General features: G+C 38.6%; 1 protein-coding gene across 4 annotated transcripts in view; it reads left to right on the top strand.

Annotated features, from left to right (window-relative positions):
* LOC148187749 (uncharacterized) overlaps positions 1 to 18,962 on the top strand; it is a 425,509-nt gene that overhangs the window by 138,676 nt on the left and 267,871 nt on the right. For all 4 annotated transcript variants that reach the window (XM_088086772.1, XM_088086769.1, XM_088086770.1 and 1 more), the window contains exon 6: positions 2,964 to 3,032. In XM_088086772.1, coding sequence (XP_087942898.1) covers positions 2,964 to 3,032 — 69 coding nt within the window. The remainder of the gene's footprint in view (positions 1 to 2,963; positions 3,033 to 18,962) is intronic.

The raw sequence follows: 18,962 nt of genomic DNA, 5'->3' as shown, positions 1-18,962 counted from the left end.
CTATTGTTGATGTGTATTTTGGTGACTACAGGTATTTATAATGCATTATAAGCCCTATCAGTCAGCCTCTGGTTTATAACTAATTAAGAGCATTCTTAAGACATTTGACATTTGGAATTCACTATGTCACACTATGGAATTCACTGTCAAAGGTCAGCTTCAGCTATAAACAAGCAGCCCTGAAGGTATAACAGATTCAGTAGCTTGCTCAGCAGGGTAAATATTTTCAAGCATAGTGTATGTTTTATGGGTAAATGTTAACTTTTGATATTCCTTGTCTGATGATGACATTAAATAAAAGGTCAGAGGGTCACCAGTATAGAAAGTAGTCAGACTGCATCACTGGAACAAAAGTTTTGAAAAAAGCTGAACTATTTCAAAATATGCATGGAATGGCCCAACCAGGTTAAGTCTGAGGGCAGGGCAGGCAGCGTGGTGAGGTGGGATTAAAATGCTCTTGTTGCTATTTGTGTCGCTGTCATTGTCAGACAGGCAAATAGAACACACTGTCCTCCGGTGCATCAACTGTCTTTCCAATCCACACTGTGATTAACCTTTTGTACAGGGCACAGATTATGGCCTAAACGTAGTATGCTTACAAAGACACACACTCTGTACCTTGCACACGCTCATGGACACTGCACTTTAGCTCAGAATTTGGTTTGTGGTGTGGTTAACCCTTCAATTAAAGTTTATTTAATGATTTTTGAAAAAAAAAGTCTAAGTTAATTCTAAGCATGAACATGTCTTCAGAAAATCCCTATTTGATGATGCTGTCATAAATTCCCCTGAACTTGAAATTTGTCCTATTAATACTAATAAAATGATTGCTAGTATGTACTTATATTAAAGCTATATTACAGCTGTAATTCAAGCATTCAAGTTGCTACAGCTGCGGTCTATGACCTGCCAGGCCAGAGTACACAGCCACTGAACTTGGCCACCCCTGTTTATTAAACTGAAGGGTATCTTCCCATTCTTGTAAACCAGCCTTCCATCAGCACCACGGACAGCAGCCAAAGCACCAAATCTACTTAACTTGATATAAACTACCACACCCAATCTCCCCAAGCGGCAAAACATTGCAGTCCTACATGGGCCATATTGACAATGGGTGGAATGACATGAATGTCATGTTTAATGTGGAATGGTCCCTTATAGTGATGGACCAACTTATCACCCAAACAACACCTGCTTATGCAGTTCACCTTAGCTGAACAGAGCATTTTAGCATCACTCAGCTCATCGTTTTGGTTTAGGGGCTGCAACATTATGATTTGGCTCACTCTTGGCTCTTTTCAGTCACAAACACAGTAGAGCTTTTGACAGAAGATAAATATTTTCTCAGTGGTCGGCAGAAATCCCAGTAGAGCTAAAAAAAGAAAGCAAATATTGAACTTGTGTTTGTGTCCACCGTAGACTTTATATAAAAATGGATGACCTGCCCCCCCACTTACCCTCGCTATGCTTAAGTGAAGCTTAAATATCCTGGATATGGCAGCTGCCATCTTGTGCTGTTGACCTCATTTGGAACCAGAATCTGATGAGAACTACCCTCAGTGACAGAAACCATATTTGGGAAAAATGTATTTGTTATGTACTTTGAGTTTTTAGTTTGACCTATGACCATTCATTAACATGGAGGGACGGGCTTTTTGACCTATACTGCAGATAGACACCAGAGGGCGATCCAGATTGAAAAGCTGTACTTTGGGAGAGCTGTCATCTTGTCCAATTTTAAATACAGTCTATGGTGTCCACCTGGAGACCTGAATCAACCTTTTTCAGGTAATATCTTTTCAGTTAGTTTTGTTGCTCCAAAGTACCCCAAAATCCACACACTGTTTTACTTCAGAAGTTGAGGGAAATTTGGGCCGTTATGACAAATACAATACAAAATGTGTATGCAGTGCATTATAAAGCATCACTGTATTCATATTAATTAACTATCCATAAATAATAATGAATATCACTTTTTTGTTGGAAAAAGGTCTGTTAAGACCATTTATTGTCATTTTTGCATTAAGTGATTTCTGTGCTCAGACTCTTTATCCATTGGAATGAATAGAGAACAAATTTCTCATCAAAAAATGCTAAAGATTTAGGAGTGCATTAAAAGTAGAAATCAACCATAACTTTTTTTTTTGGAACATAGTTGAGTCCTTAACGGTTAAGATGGAGCTTGTTTGTTCATTTTACACACACACATACACAAGTTTGCAATTATAGAAGAAAATATCAAGTAGTTTATTTTGTGTTTGTGTATTGTGATTTAAGTGCCTGCCTTTCTGTGTGACAATAACCTGCACCATAATCATCCATTCACTTCGGCAGCTTTAGTTAAAAAAAAATTCTCCAATTCTGAACCTGAATGAAGTTTTTCTTCAACAAAAGATTTCTTCTGCGCGAGAAACAAGCAATAAAACATTTACAGTAATGTGGAACCTTTCAACAGGGATCCCCCGCTGAGAAGAAATTATCATTCAGCGGAGCGGCTGTGTCTGGCACACGCTAAAATCACAGTCGAATCTGGTGGAACAGTAGGTTTAAGAGTGTTGATCTAAAAAGCGCTGAAAGGACTGCCTGACATTTTAATATTTGTACTGTTTATTCCACATTTCCTCACCAGATTGCAAAGTGTTCTTTTTTTTTTTTTAACTAAAGCCAGAAACATTTTCGGCAAACTTTTTCTTGATTGCATTTTGACAAGCGGGAATGAGAAACTCAAAGAAAAAAGTAAAAAAAAAAAAAAAAAAATCAAAGAGACACAGTTAGCGATAGTGAGATGTGTTAAACAGAAGGTGGAATCAGCGCCGTACTTAGGCTCTTATATTTCACAATACTGTCACTTTTATTTGAGTACCCGATGTATTAAAGCCTAGTTAAATGCAAAGGATTAAACACAATATAAAGTTGATCCCTTTCAGCAACTGGCTCTTAATCTGTCTTTGTCTCTGTCTCAGGTGCAAGAATACTGATGCATTGCCTCCCAGCTCCTCGCCGCTGCCTGTCTCTGATGAGCCTCGAGTCGGGTATGTGATTGGAGCTCACACATATAAGGGTGTGTGTGTGTGTGTGTGTGGGTGTGCGGGCGTGCGTGCGTGCGTGCGTGCGTGCGTGCGTGCGTGCGTGCGTGTGTGTGTGTGAGTGTTTGGGGAAAAGACTAGATATCTTGCCAGCACTTATAAGTTTCGCTGGTCAACGGTCCTGAGAGGTGAAATCCTGTCTGGAAGAGAAGGCCTTGACTTGTGTCCATCTCAGTGGATACACATACACACACACACACACACAGTGTGTGTTTGGGGGGTTAAGCTAGTGAGAGTGTCAGAGGATCCGTGCGGCTGGCTATAGTGCATTTTGTTGTAATGGCGTCCCAGTTGTCTTGTCACAAATCAATGGGAACCAGGAGGCTCTGCAAGCGCAGGGAGGTCAAGGCTTCGTCTGCCTAAATATTTAATTCTGGGAACACGTCTGGAGCTTTTAAAAGCTGTGCACATTGCCCTCTTTTTCTCTGGACACACACACACACACACAAACACACACACACACTCTGCACCTTCATTTTGGGGTTTTACTGTAAATGCAGCGCTCACACGCATGTGGAAACACAAACCATGCAGGCACAAAAACACACACACAAACACATGGCAATGCCTGTCCACCCCGGCTCAGGTCAGGGCTGGGTTAAAATCAATTCTAATCAATTATTAAGAGCTCGGGTATCTCTGCAATGCTAAAAAAAGGAGTCAGTGGGTTGAGTTGATGGATAGAGTCCACTGCTTTCAGTGGGGCCTTCTCGTCAACCTCAGCAGCTCTTAAACCCCTCAAATAAGAGAGAAAAAAAGAAGTGATCAGAGTAGGAGTGAACAAGTGGAGTGAACATCAATAAATCTGATTTGGCCATATGGGCGAGCTGATGGTCTTGTCTTGTTTTTACTTTTTCACCTGGATAACAGGGTTTTTGAATAATTTAGTTGAATTCATGACTTGAACTTGACAGTGAGTTATATTTGCAGGAATTACATAATATTTATTTGAGAAGTTTAAAAAGTCTCAAGAGCCCAAAATCATAATTTAAAGTCCGTATGTGTGTGATTTGTGTGTCTAACATATCAGGTCCCCGCATGTGTAATTTCACACAAACGTGTATGGGATTACTCACACAGTGAGGATCCCTTGAATGTTTTAGTGCTGTGGTAATCATAGCTATTTTCATGAAATGTGAAAAATAGAAATGAGGGCTTAAACTGTTATGTTTTTCCTCAGCTGAACAAGATGCTTTGTTCTTTTTTGATCTAAAGGTACTAATAACCTTTTACAACAACTTACTGGACACATAAATCTAAATTTCATCCATTTTGGGGCAAAACTGATGTGCCTATTATATCAATCTATCGCTCAATTGGTGATTGATTGTTCGCATTAACTGACCATGACCAGCCTGTTGTGCTTTCTTGGGGCATGAGTAGATTTAGCTAATGTAATAGAAGACACTGAGCAACATCTGTTTGTTTTTTTGGTGTGGTGGTATTTTTGACCACGTCATTTTTCACTCTGCTTTTTTTTTTTTTTTTTTTTTTACTTTTGAGAACAATATCAGGCTCTGGAGCTGCTAAATGCTCCACTAAGTTCACATGCTTGTCTCTACCTTCATCATTCTGCTGTTGGGTGCTGGTCCACTGGGCTTTTTTTTGACCAGGTGCTTGTTGTGGCTGGAGAGGTGTAGAAGTGCTTAAGCGGTGAAGATGTGGCTTGTAAAAGAGTTGGGTAGTCATTTTCTGTGTTTTTTTTTTTTTTTCCATAGGCTAAGTAATGAACATGGCCAGTGACACCACCCATAGGTTTGTGGACTCCCATTTTGATGCCTGGAGTTTGACATTTTGTTCATTGACATCCTGTTTTTGTAGAGCCAGAAGTGTCCATATATGGACCAGAGGGTGGAGCTGTGGAGGAGGGAGGGGGTAGGTCTGACTCATAGACTGTGGTGATGCCACATGACAGCCTGTCACTCAGGTTGGCTAGGGACTTAATGATGCACAGTTGTAAACCATAATCAAATTTAAATGAACAAATTACTAAAAAAAAAATAACCCCTGCGCCGTTGACTGGGAAATTAGCTAAAGAGACACAAATGTTTATTTATTTATTTTTCTTTTATTTACCGTAAACCGGCTGTAAACATTTTTATTTCTGCTTTAAAGTTGGGCACTTTAACATGAGGGCCGATGGGGATTTACTCTCTTTTGGAGCCAGCCTCAAGTGGCCATTAGTGGAACTGCAGTTTTTTTTGTTGTTGTTGTTTTTTTTTTTTATTATTTTTTTTAAGACTTCCTTATTTATTTTTTTTACATTTGATTTGTATTTGATTGTTATGGTTATTTGATTTTTTTCAGCCTCAGAGGTTACCGCTTGGTTTGGACACTACATATGACCCCTTTCACATTACACATAAAATAAAAATAAAACATAAGAGTAGCTTTAATGGTACAATATATGGAGGACTGAAACTGACAAAACAAACAAAAAAAAGAAGAAATAAATGTGTCAATAAATTAAAAAATGCCAAAAATGACTATTTATTTAATTTCCCATTTATTTTTCCATTTTATTTATCAATTTATTCATTTTCCCATAAGCAAATAAATATGACAATAAATACATTTAAAAAATATGTTGACACCTTTTATACAAAATAGAGCTACAGCTAAACAAATGATCCAGCAATAAGGCCTATCCCTAAATAAGCAGTATTACTTAAATGTTGTAAACTCACAAATAGTCTAGGAAATACACATATTTTGCATTCATATGCTTTTTTTTAGCCCCAAATAAAATATAATTTTAGTAAGCTTTAATTGCATTTTGGCTAATGTTTGTGGTTGTGGCTGAAGCATGAAGTTCAGTGGCCAGCACCAGCCGTGTCCTTTCCCCCAACAGAGGACATGTCAGGGTGGGGCCAGGGTGACCCAGATGGGCCTTACTCCAATCAATGCCGGCTCGTCTTAAGTGTGATCACTAAAGACAGACAGACAAATACAGAAACACACACACACATGCACAGATAGGATGGCCATGACTTGGTCGATGGGCCCCTGGGCTGGTCTGAAAAGGCGTCACATCTTAGAAGCATGTCGTTCCAGCCTGATGAGCAATCTGCCTCATCAAAAGACCTTTATCCCAATCAATATGGCTTTCGGCGAGGGAGCGCCGCACCGCCTGTCCACAGTCCCCACCGCACAGCGCTCTGTGTGCGACCGGGTCTGTGTGTGTGCCCAACAGGGGATATGTTTGTGTGTGTACACTGTGCATGACAGACGCAAGATTTTCATTCAAGTCTGTGCACTAATAAGTGGAGGGTTTGTTGTTATTTTTGCAGTGTTGATGTCTGTGTATGTGTTTTTTGCATGTGTCACTTCAGGTTCGAGTGTGCATGGGTTTGACGGTTGGAGTGCTTTTTTTTGTGTTTTTGTTCTACTGGAGGCCAGATCAAAAGTGCTTCAGTGTTATGTTTATGCATGTTTGTCATGGATGAATCCATACAGGAAAATAAGATGCATTAATTTATCAAATGTGTGGTAGTTTTGGTGGAGTTCTCTGCTACTTCCCTCTGTCTTTTTCCTATTTTTTTCAGTTTCTTGGTAATTCTGATTACTTAAATACGTACTCCAGCTCCAGACGCTCAAAGGAGACAGATAACAAGACTAATACGTCCGTGCTTCCCCTGTAATGCTTGCTATTTTGAGTGCATTAGCATGTTCACACTGTATGGCAAAATGCAGTGCACTATGAGTTCCTGAGTGGTGTACTGATAATGGTCAAAAAGTTGAGTGTGGAACGTTGGACAGCTCTCACCCTTAACAGTCGTCATATTGTGTAAGTAGCAGCAGGGCAAGACCACAAACACGTTTCAAACTTGCGAAATGTTGGCTGACTGAACCTTGAAGCATAGTATGACTAGGCCTATACATGTGTGTTTCACTGCTACTTTACTTTTGTGGGATATAAGCCATTGGTTCCTTTTTTGGATTAATTCTGTTATCGATTGGTACCGCAAACAATAACAATAATTTACAATATTTACATTACATTGTGGCGTAAGCTATATGGTTATTAGGGCATAGTTATGTTTGGTGTCTGTGCATGTTATGCAGTCTTCGCTGTAGAAGATTTTAGCATAAGCTTTGTGGCCAGGTACTTGAAACTGTTTAAATATTTGCAAAATGCAGCAGTTATCTATAACTCACTGGATCAGCAGGTGAAGGCACCAGCTGGGATCAGGCATGGATATTCATAGATACAGAAATGTGCCTTAAGAAGCATGTTCATTTCATGAAAATAAATAAATATAGAAGTCAAGTAAGTAAACAAGCATATAACAAGCTGTATTTTGGCAAATGACAACTTTGTTAAATGCTGAAGACAAGATATTAAATCTTGTGACTGTAATTACGAAGTACGCAAATAACATTGCAATTGATGTTTTTTTTTTTATTACAAATCTGCGTAAAACTTAAGCGATATTTTCTAAATCTTCAGAGAGCACAATTGCGAGATGAATGCGTTTCTATTGAGTGATGTTATGGGACTTCTCTTGCAAAAATATTCCAATCGAAGGTGTTATGCAAGTATTAATGGGAAGGCAAGCCCCTTATACGTGGTGGTGATAGTCCACAATTTCACAGAGGAATTGTGGATTCAAAACTTCTGGATGATCTGCTCAACTTTTGAAGAATTATGTGATGCAGTAACAGGTCTTGTAGCTCCTGCTGCATCATGAAGGAGCCAGTTCCTACAGACAAGTGCATCACAATAGCATCATGTGACCTATAAAAGCCCGTAACCTCAATTAGTGGGCTGTTGCTCAGTAAATCAGACTGCATTTGTCCTGTGGAGTGCATTGTTTACACTGAAAGTACCACGTTTAAATAAGGGTTGAAATATTTAGGCTCATTAGCACAATAACATTTGCTATTTCCCACATAATACAAAGCATGATCTAGGGAATGCCATTACTTTATTTTTTCCGGCCATGGCGCTAAAGGAAAAATTTAGACATCACCAAGGCTATTACAATTCGCTCCGAGGGAGATAATAATGTATGTATCAAATTTAATGGTAATCCATCCAATAATTTTTAAGACCTTTTACTCAAAACCACAAATGTGAACCTCATGCTGGTGCTAGAGGAAAAAAGTCAAAGGGATCACTAAAGTCATTGGGATTCATCCTCTGGGCACCACAGACAGCTGTGCAGAATTTCATGGCAATGCATCCAATTATTGTCGAGATATTTCACTAAAAAACAGAAATGTTAACCTCATAGTGCCTCTAGAAGAAAAGAAAGACTTTTGTAGATTAAAACAACAGCGGTTAAGATTTCCTGACTTTTACTTGTTAATATCAAAAATACTCTTCATCCTAAATTTCTCATAGTGGAACTTATAGGATATTTTTGTGAAACTCTTTGTTATTCCTTTGTATTTCAAACTATGCCTTCAGTTAGGCTCTATGTTATATCCTCCAAGCTCAAGCTTAGATAACCCCAAAACATCACTGTGACATCATCACTATTTATTTTCTCAGACTTGATAAAGCTCTTACAGAACCACAGAGGTCATTAAGTAGCTATTCTCACAGTTTCTCAGCAGTATTTCCCATGACTTGTTTAAAAAAAAAAAAAAAGGATAAAATTGATGGAATGGCCCAGCAATTTCTCAGAAAAAAATAAAATTGGCAGTATGTATGTGTGGTTGCGTCTGTATGATGTATCAGCAAATGATACTTCCTCTATTATGACAAATTACCATTCTCAGAGAGTCTTTAGCCTGTTGGCCATTACAGGAGAGCTGTGAATTCATCTGTTATCTCACTCATCCTGCAACTCCCGCAGGGGGCCGGCTAATTAACCTAATAAAAACACGAACCATTTTCCTAAGGTAAATTGAATTGACTTGTCAACGGTGTTCGTCAATACACATAAGGAGCATTAGTAGTTAGTGGAAAGAGCATTAAAGGTGCCTGGTTGAGTGTACAAAGAGAAGCTTGTAAAAAAAGAAAAAGAAAGAAATTCCTCTGAGGTGGAAATTATTTCAAATTAAAAGTACAAACAGTATGTCAAGGAGTGTAAGGCCTGAGGCATGATAGGCTCTTGGCATTTATCTTTTTTGTGGGTTTTAATAAATATGTCTAAATGTTTCTAACAAATTCTGCTTAACTCTTTTGATGAACAGAGTGTGATGTGCTTTGCACAGTATTTCTGGTATTTCTTGGAGTTCATATAAAAAGTGTTGGTTGGCATGAATGGTGAAAGACATGAGTGGAATCTGCAGAAACTTAAACTTTATCAACAAACAATTAGATAAACATAAACATAAAGATAAACATATCCTTGCCAGGGTCATAGCAAAGACATACTGAGGTGATGGATAGTCCATTCAATTTAGGTTTATTTGCCCCTCAATTTCACACATGAAGCAAAGACAACATTAAATTTTATTTTGCTACAATCCCATTTCTTTATCTCAAATTTTAAGTTAGACTATACTACTAGACTATAAACGCTGACATTTTTTTTAGTTCTATTAATGCTGATATTTTAAATAAAAAATGCAAACTTGTGATTTTGCAACCAAAGCTGTTGTCCCTGTTGCCATGCTCCCTCTGAGGGGCAATAAGCACACGTTCAAAATGATGTATATTTTTAATTTGATTGCAAATGTCTTTGTCTGGAGTCAACCTGATCAAGGGTTGAATCCAATAACCTGACGCTCTAGATGCTTTGTTTACACAGAACCATCCAAAAAACTTTCTTTGAAAAGAAAACTCCCAAAATGCCAGGACGAAAATATCAAAGAAGCACCTTTGCTTCCCTGTTTGAATAAAAGAGTGATTTCTGGGAAATGCAGTTGCAAAAACAAAGCAGCAATAAGCTCCAAAATATGACTTCAATAAATTACATAGGGCTGTAACTAGAGGAGGGACATTTTACATTTTTACAATCTGATTTTACTTCCTCTTTGCTATTGCCGTATTCCTCTCTAAATCTCTTTGTTTCTCTGCGAGTCTTCCTTCATCACAGCCTCCCACTGTCTGCCTTCCTGCCTCATCCTGTTAATGTTAATAGCGCCGGCTGATGTTTTAATAAATTAAGCTTGATTAAGAAGATTGTCGCCCTTTTGATTCTAATGGGGTCTTAAACAAACTCTACCGTGATAGAATAATCATGAAAAGAAAAAAAAAGAAAAACACTGAAGCGGCAGTGTGTGTATTTCTGTGTGCCTCTACTTGTGTGTTCAGAAGTGATATCCGGGTTGGGGAGTGTGTGGAAGCACCCATTGATAGTGCGTCTTTACAGGGGAGTGTCAGCCTCACTGTGTGTGTGTGTGTGTGTGTGTGTGTGTGTGTGTGTGTGATAGTTTACGATCGCTCTTCTCCCTCGACCATTAAGCTCCTTCCTCTGGTCTCTCCCTGTGGTGGTGTAACGACCTGCAATCAGCTCTGAGTGTATCTCCATTAAAAGGCCTTTTCCTTCCCGTTCTGCACCGAGGCAAACGGCTCTGTCAGAGAAATTAAAACACACAGGAGGCTTGGCTACCGCTCTAGTTATAACAGATCTATAGTTTCTCTTATCACCACCACCCACCACGATGGTTATGGTTTGGTTATTTAGCAGTCTTAAGAAAATACTCTTTTTATGCTACTGTTATGTTTTCTGTTTGAAGTCTTTGGGGACAAATATCGGTCCGCCAACTGGGAGAAAGCTGTTGCTCTACCTGGGAACTTCACACTTAACAGGACAATTTGTAGTCAAAATGTAACTTAAAGGGAACCTCGCTTTTTGCATATTTTGTGTCTTGTGGGCTATGTAGTGTTATGTTAACATTGCAAAGCCTACACTGCCTAATGAAGCTACATGCTTACGTCAGGGAAAGATGTTGGTTGTCAAGGTTTTCTCCCTGATTTTGGATCATATTCCTCAGGTTGTCTTCAGAAACTATTAATGGGAATTTCTCATTGTAGATAGTGCCAAAGTTTGCCTTCGCAGTCGTTTCCTGGCTGCAAGTAGGCTACACTGTTAACATACCTACATATGCTGGTAGCTGATTTAAGTTGTTTTTAGTTGGTCTAAGCTGGTTGAGGATAGTCTTATATGGTCCTGACCCAGTTCCTGCTGTTACCAGCCTGTCAAGCTGGTCATGGTGGTGTGACCAGCCTGTCAAGCTATGCACATTCATCTTTATGCATAACACAAGACAAAAGACTTAACTGAGAAATGTCTTTTGCTTTTTATAGTCTTTCAAACAAGAACATGACCAGGGGAAAAACTTTAAATATATTATTTTAGTAATTAGAACTGTAGCTTTATGGACAATTTCTCCTAGCTTTTTGATAATTTTTAGATAATTTCCTCTCCATCTCAGCAAATTTTGTTCATTTTGCTCAACATTTCTTGCTAAATTACTGATTGCCTTTCTCCCTCATGTTATTGAAAGAAATCAAACCAATTTGCCCAAATTTCAGAAATGTAAATGCTTTTGAAAAGCGCCCAAATGCTGCAGAAGTAAATTAATGGTCAAAGTTTCAAAGGGTTAAAACCATATAGGAAGAAGAGTAATAAGGATCACTTAATGCATGAAGTAATGTAAAAATTAGCTAATAACTCTTGGGAAATGTCTTAGTGTAACTAATTTGGGGTTCTTTTTTTTTTTTTCTTTTTTTCCCCAATACTACTTTTTCTTTTCCAGAGAGCAAAACTAAATGTGCAATGTCAGTTAAACGTAAATAGGCCCATATTAAATATACACATCTTCATGCATTGAATATATAACTTCAGTTAATAAAAGAAAGCAAATAAGCCCAAATTGTTGAACTACTCTTTTTAAGGAGAAGCTTTCTGTATAGGTATCCTCTTTCTCCAGTCATGACCTTGTAACTCACATTTTTGTCCATGTAAAATGCTACGAAACAATCCTTTTTTTTTTTTTTCTTTTTTCTTTTTTTTACTGCACTGTAATACATTGAGAACATCCTCCCACAATTTTGTTAGCAGCCTTTGGCTCAAGGTGATTGGCAGCCCTTTGGTCTGTCTCTCTTAACCTCCTGACCTCCTCTGCAGTCTCGTTCCATATTGTACTGAAGGATTTTCAAGCAATTTGTCAACAATACATTAAATATTAATTCCAAGGGCAAACACACACACACACACACACACACACACACACACACACACACACGCATGTCAGTATATTTATACTGCTCCTCAGAAAGACTAGTGCGTATTTGAAGTGAAGTGTTGTCCTTTATAAATTCGAGCGCCTAAATACAGGCTAATATATTTCAGTCACTGCGTGTTACACTAATCCTGTTGTTCAAACGCAAGATCCCCCACCATTTCTTATTAACAGCGTACATGGGCATCTCCCAGAAATTAATGACATCTATTTATGAGAAATGTTGGCTAACAATTTAATGCTATGTGGGCAGCAGTCAGACTGATTAAATTATAATTATAACTTTATTCATAAGGAGCTCAGGCTTTGGGCACTAAAAAAAGAGAGTAGAATGTGTTTCAAAGAAAGGATTTTTAAAATGTATTACTTCTACAGTATTTCCTGTGTGTCTACATCTCACTCTATATATGAGCATAGTGTATGTATGTGTATAAACAGTGGGTAATGTGTATGTGTGCTAAGCCAAACCAATGCGTATAATTTTCTTTGTATTAAGGATGTGCTGCACTGAATGGTCAGCGCAGTACAGCTATTCTACAGGACCAGGATGTTAAATGATCTCTGCGGTCCCCATTTAATGCCCATTTATGTTTTTACTAAACCACACATCAGGTTTGGGATCATGGGAACTGGAGCCTATCCCAGCATGTACTGGCAGGATATCCCAAGTCTATCAGAGCACTAACACAGATACATGAATTCAGTCACACTTATGGGTAATTAAGAGTTCAGGGTTGTGCACATGACAGAAACTGCATAAAAAAAGGCCCCAGCTGTACAAAGCCCATTTTCATCTCCAATTTGTCAAATACCAGTGCTTGGTCACTGATTTTGGTGCAGGTCAGACAATGCAGAAAGGCACCTTTCATGATGGTATGATATGCTGCAGGGTGGCATCAGTTTATAACACAGCAGGACAGCCCCATTAATTGCAGTATGAGCTCAGTGGACTGAACCTTTTAAGGTGGAACAATACACCGAGAGACAGCACCTGTCGCTGTAGTGTGATTAAGGGGCTAGAAACTCCCTATAGGTCGGGAGGGAGGAGGGGTGGATGGGTCCATCAAACTCCAGACTTTCACCGCTGTTCATGTTCCATGAATTCTGAGCCAAACCATGATGTTTTTTCTAAACCTAACCATATCATTGTGTTGCCCAAGGTAAAAAAAACCAAAAAAACAAATAAATGTAAATATGAGGTGTTTACCAATGTTATACGTTTATTTTGAAAAAGACTATGCATCTAATCAGCAGCATAAGGTAGTGACAGTGCACACTATTATGCTGGGCCCTTGGACAAGCTATCATGCATACATCAATTTGTCACATTGGACAACAAAGCATGCATATTACCCAGCAATCATCATTGCATGTCTGGATTGCAAAAATACCGTAGAAAATAAGAAATCTTCTAGTTTTTTACAAAAAACAAAAAGCAGCCATGACAGCGATGTGTTTGCCTTTATGAGGAAACATATAGTAAATGGCTTCATGTCAAGAAAAAGTTCTTTGGTCACAGTTGTATATCCAAAGTGGTGTTAACTCATAAACTTCTCATTTTCTGTCTAACATACTGTTAGATGGGCCTTCCCTACCTCATGGGCCCTAGTGCAGTCGCACTGCCTGCACTGTCTGTATTTACACCCCTGCATCTGATGAGCAGAAACTGTATATTTCCTGTGAAAACAGAGTTTTGTTTTTAAAAGAAAGTACATGTAACAGGGTAAACTCTCATGCCATTGTGTAATGTTAGCAACAGATGCAGAAGAATACCTACCTGGCACGTCATACGTGGATTTAAAGCACTGACCAAGCAGCGATATTTGACGAGTTGGGATGAGAATGTGTTTGTTTATATTGCAATGATCAACTGTGTAGCCCTGTTTTAACTTGTTTGAATGTTATCACTCTGTTATACAGGCATTCAGTGGACATCAGTATTATAGATATAGGCTAGAGGGCTCCTGCGACACCACCCAGTATGCTCAGAATGTCTTATTAAATAGCCATTGGCAACGTAAAACTTTGTGTCTAAACATTTCAACAATGCCATGGTTATTTTGAAAAACAATATGGTTATGGTTAAGAAAAGGTCATGTTTCGGCTTAAAATACCCACATTTAGTGGCACAAAAGCTGCTAGAAAGACGGCAACAGATCACTAAAAACCACTCATGTTTGGGGGCACAAATGTTGTTGGAAATTCCTTGATATCTTGGTGGTTTGTTGGTCATGAACAGTGGTCTAGAGCTTCTTGCATAGAAGTCATGCCATACACCATTCCCTTCAGCTCCTGATGATAAAGCCAGCTCATAGTCTCAGGAAGAGGGATCCCTCTTCCAGGATGGGCAGACAAGTGATAGATGTTGTAAAAACCAATTGAAATACAATCATAACAAAAAGGAAATAGAAAGAGAGAGGGGAGGAGATGCACAGCAAAAGCTCTGCCACCTCCTCCTCCTACCCATCACATGGACGGGGATTTCAACTGAACACAAGAAACTTGTGCTCCAGTGAATAATATGCACTAGCTAATGAAACTATGGTCACTAATCAGATATTCTGGCTTAAATATAAAGGTCAGAGAGCAGTGATGACTAACAAGTCCCCCGGCAGATAAAACCTATGTCAGCCTTACCAGGGGCTGGTCCAGGCAACCTGAGCCAGCCCTAATTATTAGCTTTATCAAAGAGGATGGTCTTAAGTTTACCCTTAAAAGTGGAAACGGTGTCTGCCTCCCGTACCAAAACTGGAGGATGGTTCCATAAAAGAAGAACATGGTAGCTGAAGGCTCTGGCTCCCATCCTATTTTTGGAGACTTTAGGAACCACAAGTAACCCTGCCTTTTCAGAGCGCAGTGATCTTGAGCGTTGGTAAGGAACTATGAGCTGCTACAGCTAGGATGGAACCTGATCATGTAGTTTTATATGTAAGGAGGAGGACTTTAAATTAGATCCTGGATTTTACAGGGAGCCTGTGCAAAGAAGCTAAAACAGTAGAAATATGGTGCCTTTTCTTGGTTCCCGTGAGAACACGTGCAGCAGCGTTCTGCACCAGTTGGAGAGACCAAAGAGATTTATTTGGGGCAACTGAATAATAGGGAGTTACAGTAATCCAGCCTAGAAGTAACAAATGCATGTACTAATTTTTCAGCATCCGTTTGGGACAGGATAGGTCTAATTTTTGCAATGTTACGCGAGTGAAAGAAAGCAGTCCTAGAGGTTTGTTTTATATGGGAGGCAAAAGATAAATCTTGATCAAACTCCAAAGTTGCTAACAGTTGTGCTAGAGGCCAAGGTTATGCCATCTAGAGAAATTACATCCTTAGAAAAGGAGTTTCTGAGGTGTTAGGGGCCAAGAACAATAACTTCAGTTTTGTCTGAATTCAACATCAAGAAATTAAGGTTCATCCAGGGCTTTTATGTCCTGAAGACATGAGTGAAGTCTAGATAACTGATCAGTTTTATCTGGTGTCTTAGATAGACACAGTTGCGTATCATCAGCATAACGGTGGAAATTTACAGAGTGTTTTCTAATTATGTTGCCTAGGGAAGCACGTATAAAGTAAAAAGGATGGGTCCGAGCACAGAACCTTGTGGCACTCCGAAGCAGACCTTAGTATGCACGGAGAATTTATCATTAATATGAACGAACTGGGAACGATCTGATAAGTAAGATCATATGGTCTGCTTTAGTGGAGGTAGTTCAGTTGTCATTGAGATGGCTCAGATATCGTCATGTAACCTCGGTATGGACCTCTGGTCATGTGAAACCAGGTGGTCGTATGTATCTGATATATATGTTTGTTATATAAATGTTAAGGTCAAGTATTGGTGACTGAACCATCTTCATTGCACTTTTGGAGGAACATAAGGTACTGCTGAAAGCAGAAAAAGGTAATAAGCAGGGGAACCCAGTGGAAACAGTGTAGTGTCTTGGCCATCATCAGTGCTTATTCCTCTTTTGCTTATTCAGCGCTCTAAAATGTCTTATTGGAGAAGTTTAGAATGGACTTCAGGGTCACTGAAATTAAAGTCCAACACCATAATTTTCTCTGCAAAGAAAGTTTTGATGAATGCATTTATGCATTGACTCATGTAAACACTATATATTGGTGGAGATGTTTTGTAACTAGGCTGGGTCTAAGTTGAAGCATTAAGTGTGTGAAGTATGTGGGCACTGTATTAATTTTTAAGTATTTTCCTTAAATTCTAAAGATTGGGGCCATGGTCAATAGGATAGTGCAGAATAACAAAGCTCACAACATACAGAAGCATCTATACACTGCTCATGTTGCAAGGTCCCTACTTATATAATTACCATGGTAACCTCCCCCAGCTTTAGTGTTACAGTTAGGGTGCAAGGTTGGACCATGGTGGTGAACCACCACTGACCTCATCCACAAAATTGGAATTCAGCAAAAAATGTTTAAACATACAATGCACAGGATCATGACACACACAAGCAAAAAACATTCTCAAGTAAAAATGCTTTTTGAATATAAAAGGAAGGGAGGAACACACACACACACACACACACACACACACAAGAAATAATAACATATTGTACTCTTGCTTATTCATCCAGAAGATACTGTATGTAAACAAATGCAATAATACACACATATATGTTGTGCTACATGATTCAAGCAAACATAACAAGTCAAAAGACATGCATATACAATATGTACAGCATGCAGTCAAAATGTACATGTGTAATCATGTCAAAAGTAGACCCCCTAATGTCCCCTTTCAAAAATCTGAGGATGTTTGGGTCTGTGAACACAGCACAGGTTGAGCTCCCTATGAGTTCTTTTTTTTATCCTCAGCAGCAGTTTATCACTCACAGGGTGGATAGTTGATCTGTCAATCCATTCAGAGCTGATCAGATCTGTTTGATGAATGAGAGGAGTAGCTGTTGAAAGTGAATGCAAACTTTTAGACCCAGCAGTCTGCTGCTCCATTTGTGCCCAGAATACGCTCTCTCTAGAAGTGCAATGCATAATGGAAGAGTAACAGCACTCCTAATAAACGGTCCAGCTCCAAAAACAAACAAACAAACAAACAAAAAGGTTGTTTGTGGCGGCAGATGTTTTAATTGTGGCTGCCACAAATTAATACATTTTTGGAAAACCCTGTTTAAAACAATGAATGTTAAGTTTACACATGTTTGAGAAGCAATTTCACTTTATTGTTCATGTTGTTTATAATAATTTTTAATTGTTAGAATTAAATTGGCTGTAACAGTAAAAATACACACCTTCTTAGCTGTATCCTACTATAAGCCAAAACACAGTGTACAGTCAAACACAAATGGCGAAATCCAGTTTTTTCGTTCTTGTGCTCTGTCACAATCACCTCATGATCTTGATTACTTTTTGAGACAACAGTGCCTAGACAGAGCCACAGAGTGAGAGAAGTTCACAATGTATGCAAAAAAAATACTTGTTCACAAATAAAAAAGTGAAAACATTGGAAAAGACAGTGAAAAGTTGAGGAGGTTCTTTAGCATTCTTAAAACCAGCTCAATTTTGGAAGTTTTAGTTTTAAATTGCTTCAGTATTATGAAAAACTTAGTAGCCAGTTAGTAGTCTTAGCATAATGTTGTCTCAAACCCTACAGATTGAGTCTTTTTTTTTTCATAATTAGGTTATTCATAGGAGCCTTAGCTCTTAGTTTAATAAATCCCACCATTATACAGTAGATACCATTAATATGTCAGGATTGAAACTCCTTGTTGGCTGGACTGGTGGCGGTCTGTATATTGTATGTTTCTGTAAGGTTTTATGCCATAATTTCAAAAGTGGCATGTCATCTAAATAAGCTGCAGACCACTGCTCAAGACCAACAAGTAATGAAAACTGTTGTGTTTTAGTGAGTCATGGTGGTTTTTCAAGCGTTGTTTTTTTTTTTTTAGTGACTTATTGCTATTTTTTTCCTGGAATTGAACCCCTAAAAGATTTTTTTTTTTTTTTTACAAAGACATCAGAGATTGTACCCCCAAAACTGGGTATTTAAAGCCAAAACACGGTGTTTCTAACCATAATCAAGTGCTTTATGTACCTAAACCCAACCACACGCTGACCCGCTAACCCTAACCCACAGTGTTGTAAAGCTCCCGTGCTGTGCATTGGTTGCATAATAATGCAAAAATATGTAATGATCCAAGATTTGCAGAAATTTACAATGCCAACATTTTTTATTTTTCTAAAGATTGGTTTGGGTTGTCAAAGGCTTTTAGTTTTCTCCTTCATAATTTAAGATGTGGTGAGTTTAATTTGTGGTTTCAAACATTTTCCAATATTGACAAGCCATAGCCATGGTCAAAAGCAGCAAATAGATTCCAGTGGTGAGAAGCTGTAACCATGACCAAAACTAACCAATATATACCAGTGGTAACAAGTTGTAACCATGGCCAAAAGTAGCCAATAGATTCTGATGTTGACAAGCTATAACCATGGCCAAAAGTAGCCAACAGATTCTGATGCTGAAAAGCTGTAACCATGGCCAAAAGAAGCCAATAGATTCCAGTTTTGACAAGCCTTAACACTGCCAAAACTACCCAATAGATTTCAGAGGTGAAAAGCTGTAACCAAGGACCAAAGTATCAGAATGTCCACTGTATCTTTTCACAACACTCCTGCAGTATCATCCACTTCTTTGCAGCCCATATGTTTTGTATGTTCCACTCATTTTCACCAAGATATAGCTAAACTCAGTGTTTCCTTATGATC

Source organism: Plectropomus leopardus, chromosome 13, assembly GCF_026936395.1.
Source record: "Plectropomus leopardus strain MGB_pleo_1.0 chromosome 13, ASM2693639v1, whole genome shotgun sequence".
Taxonomy (NCBI): Eukaryota; Metazoa; Chordata; class Actinopteri; order Perciformes; family Serranidae; genus Plectropomus; species Plectropomus leopardus.
The sequence above is the reverse complement of the archived record's forward strand: the minus strand, read 5'-3'. Positions and strand labels throughout refer to the sequence as shown.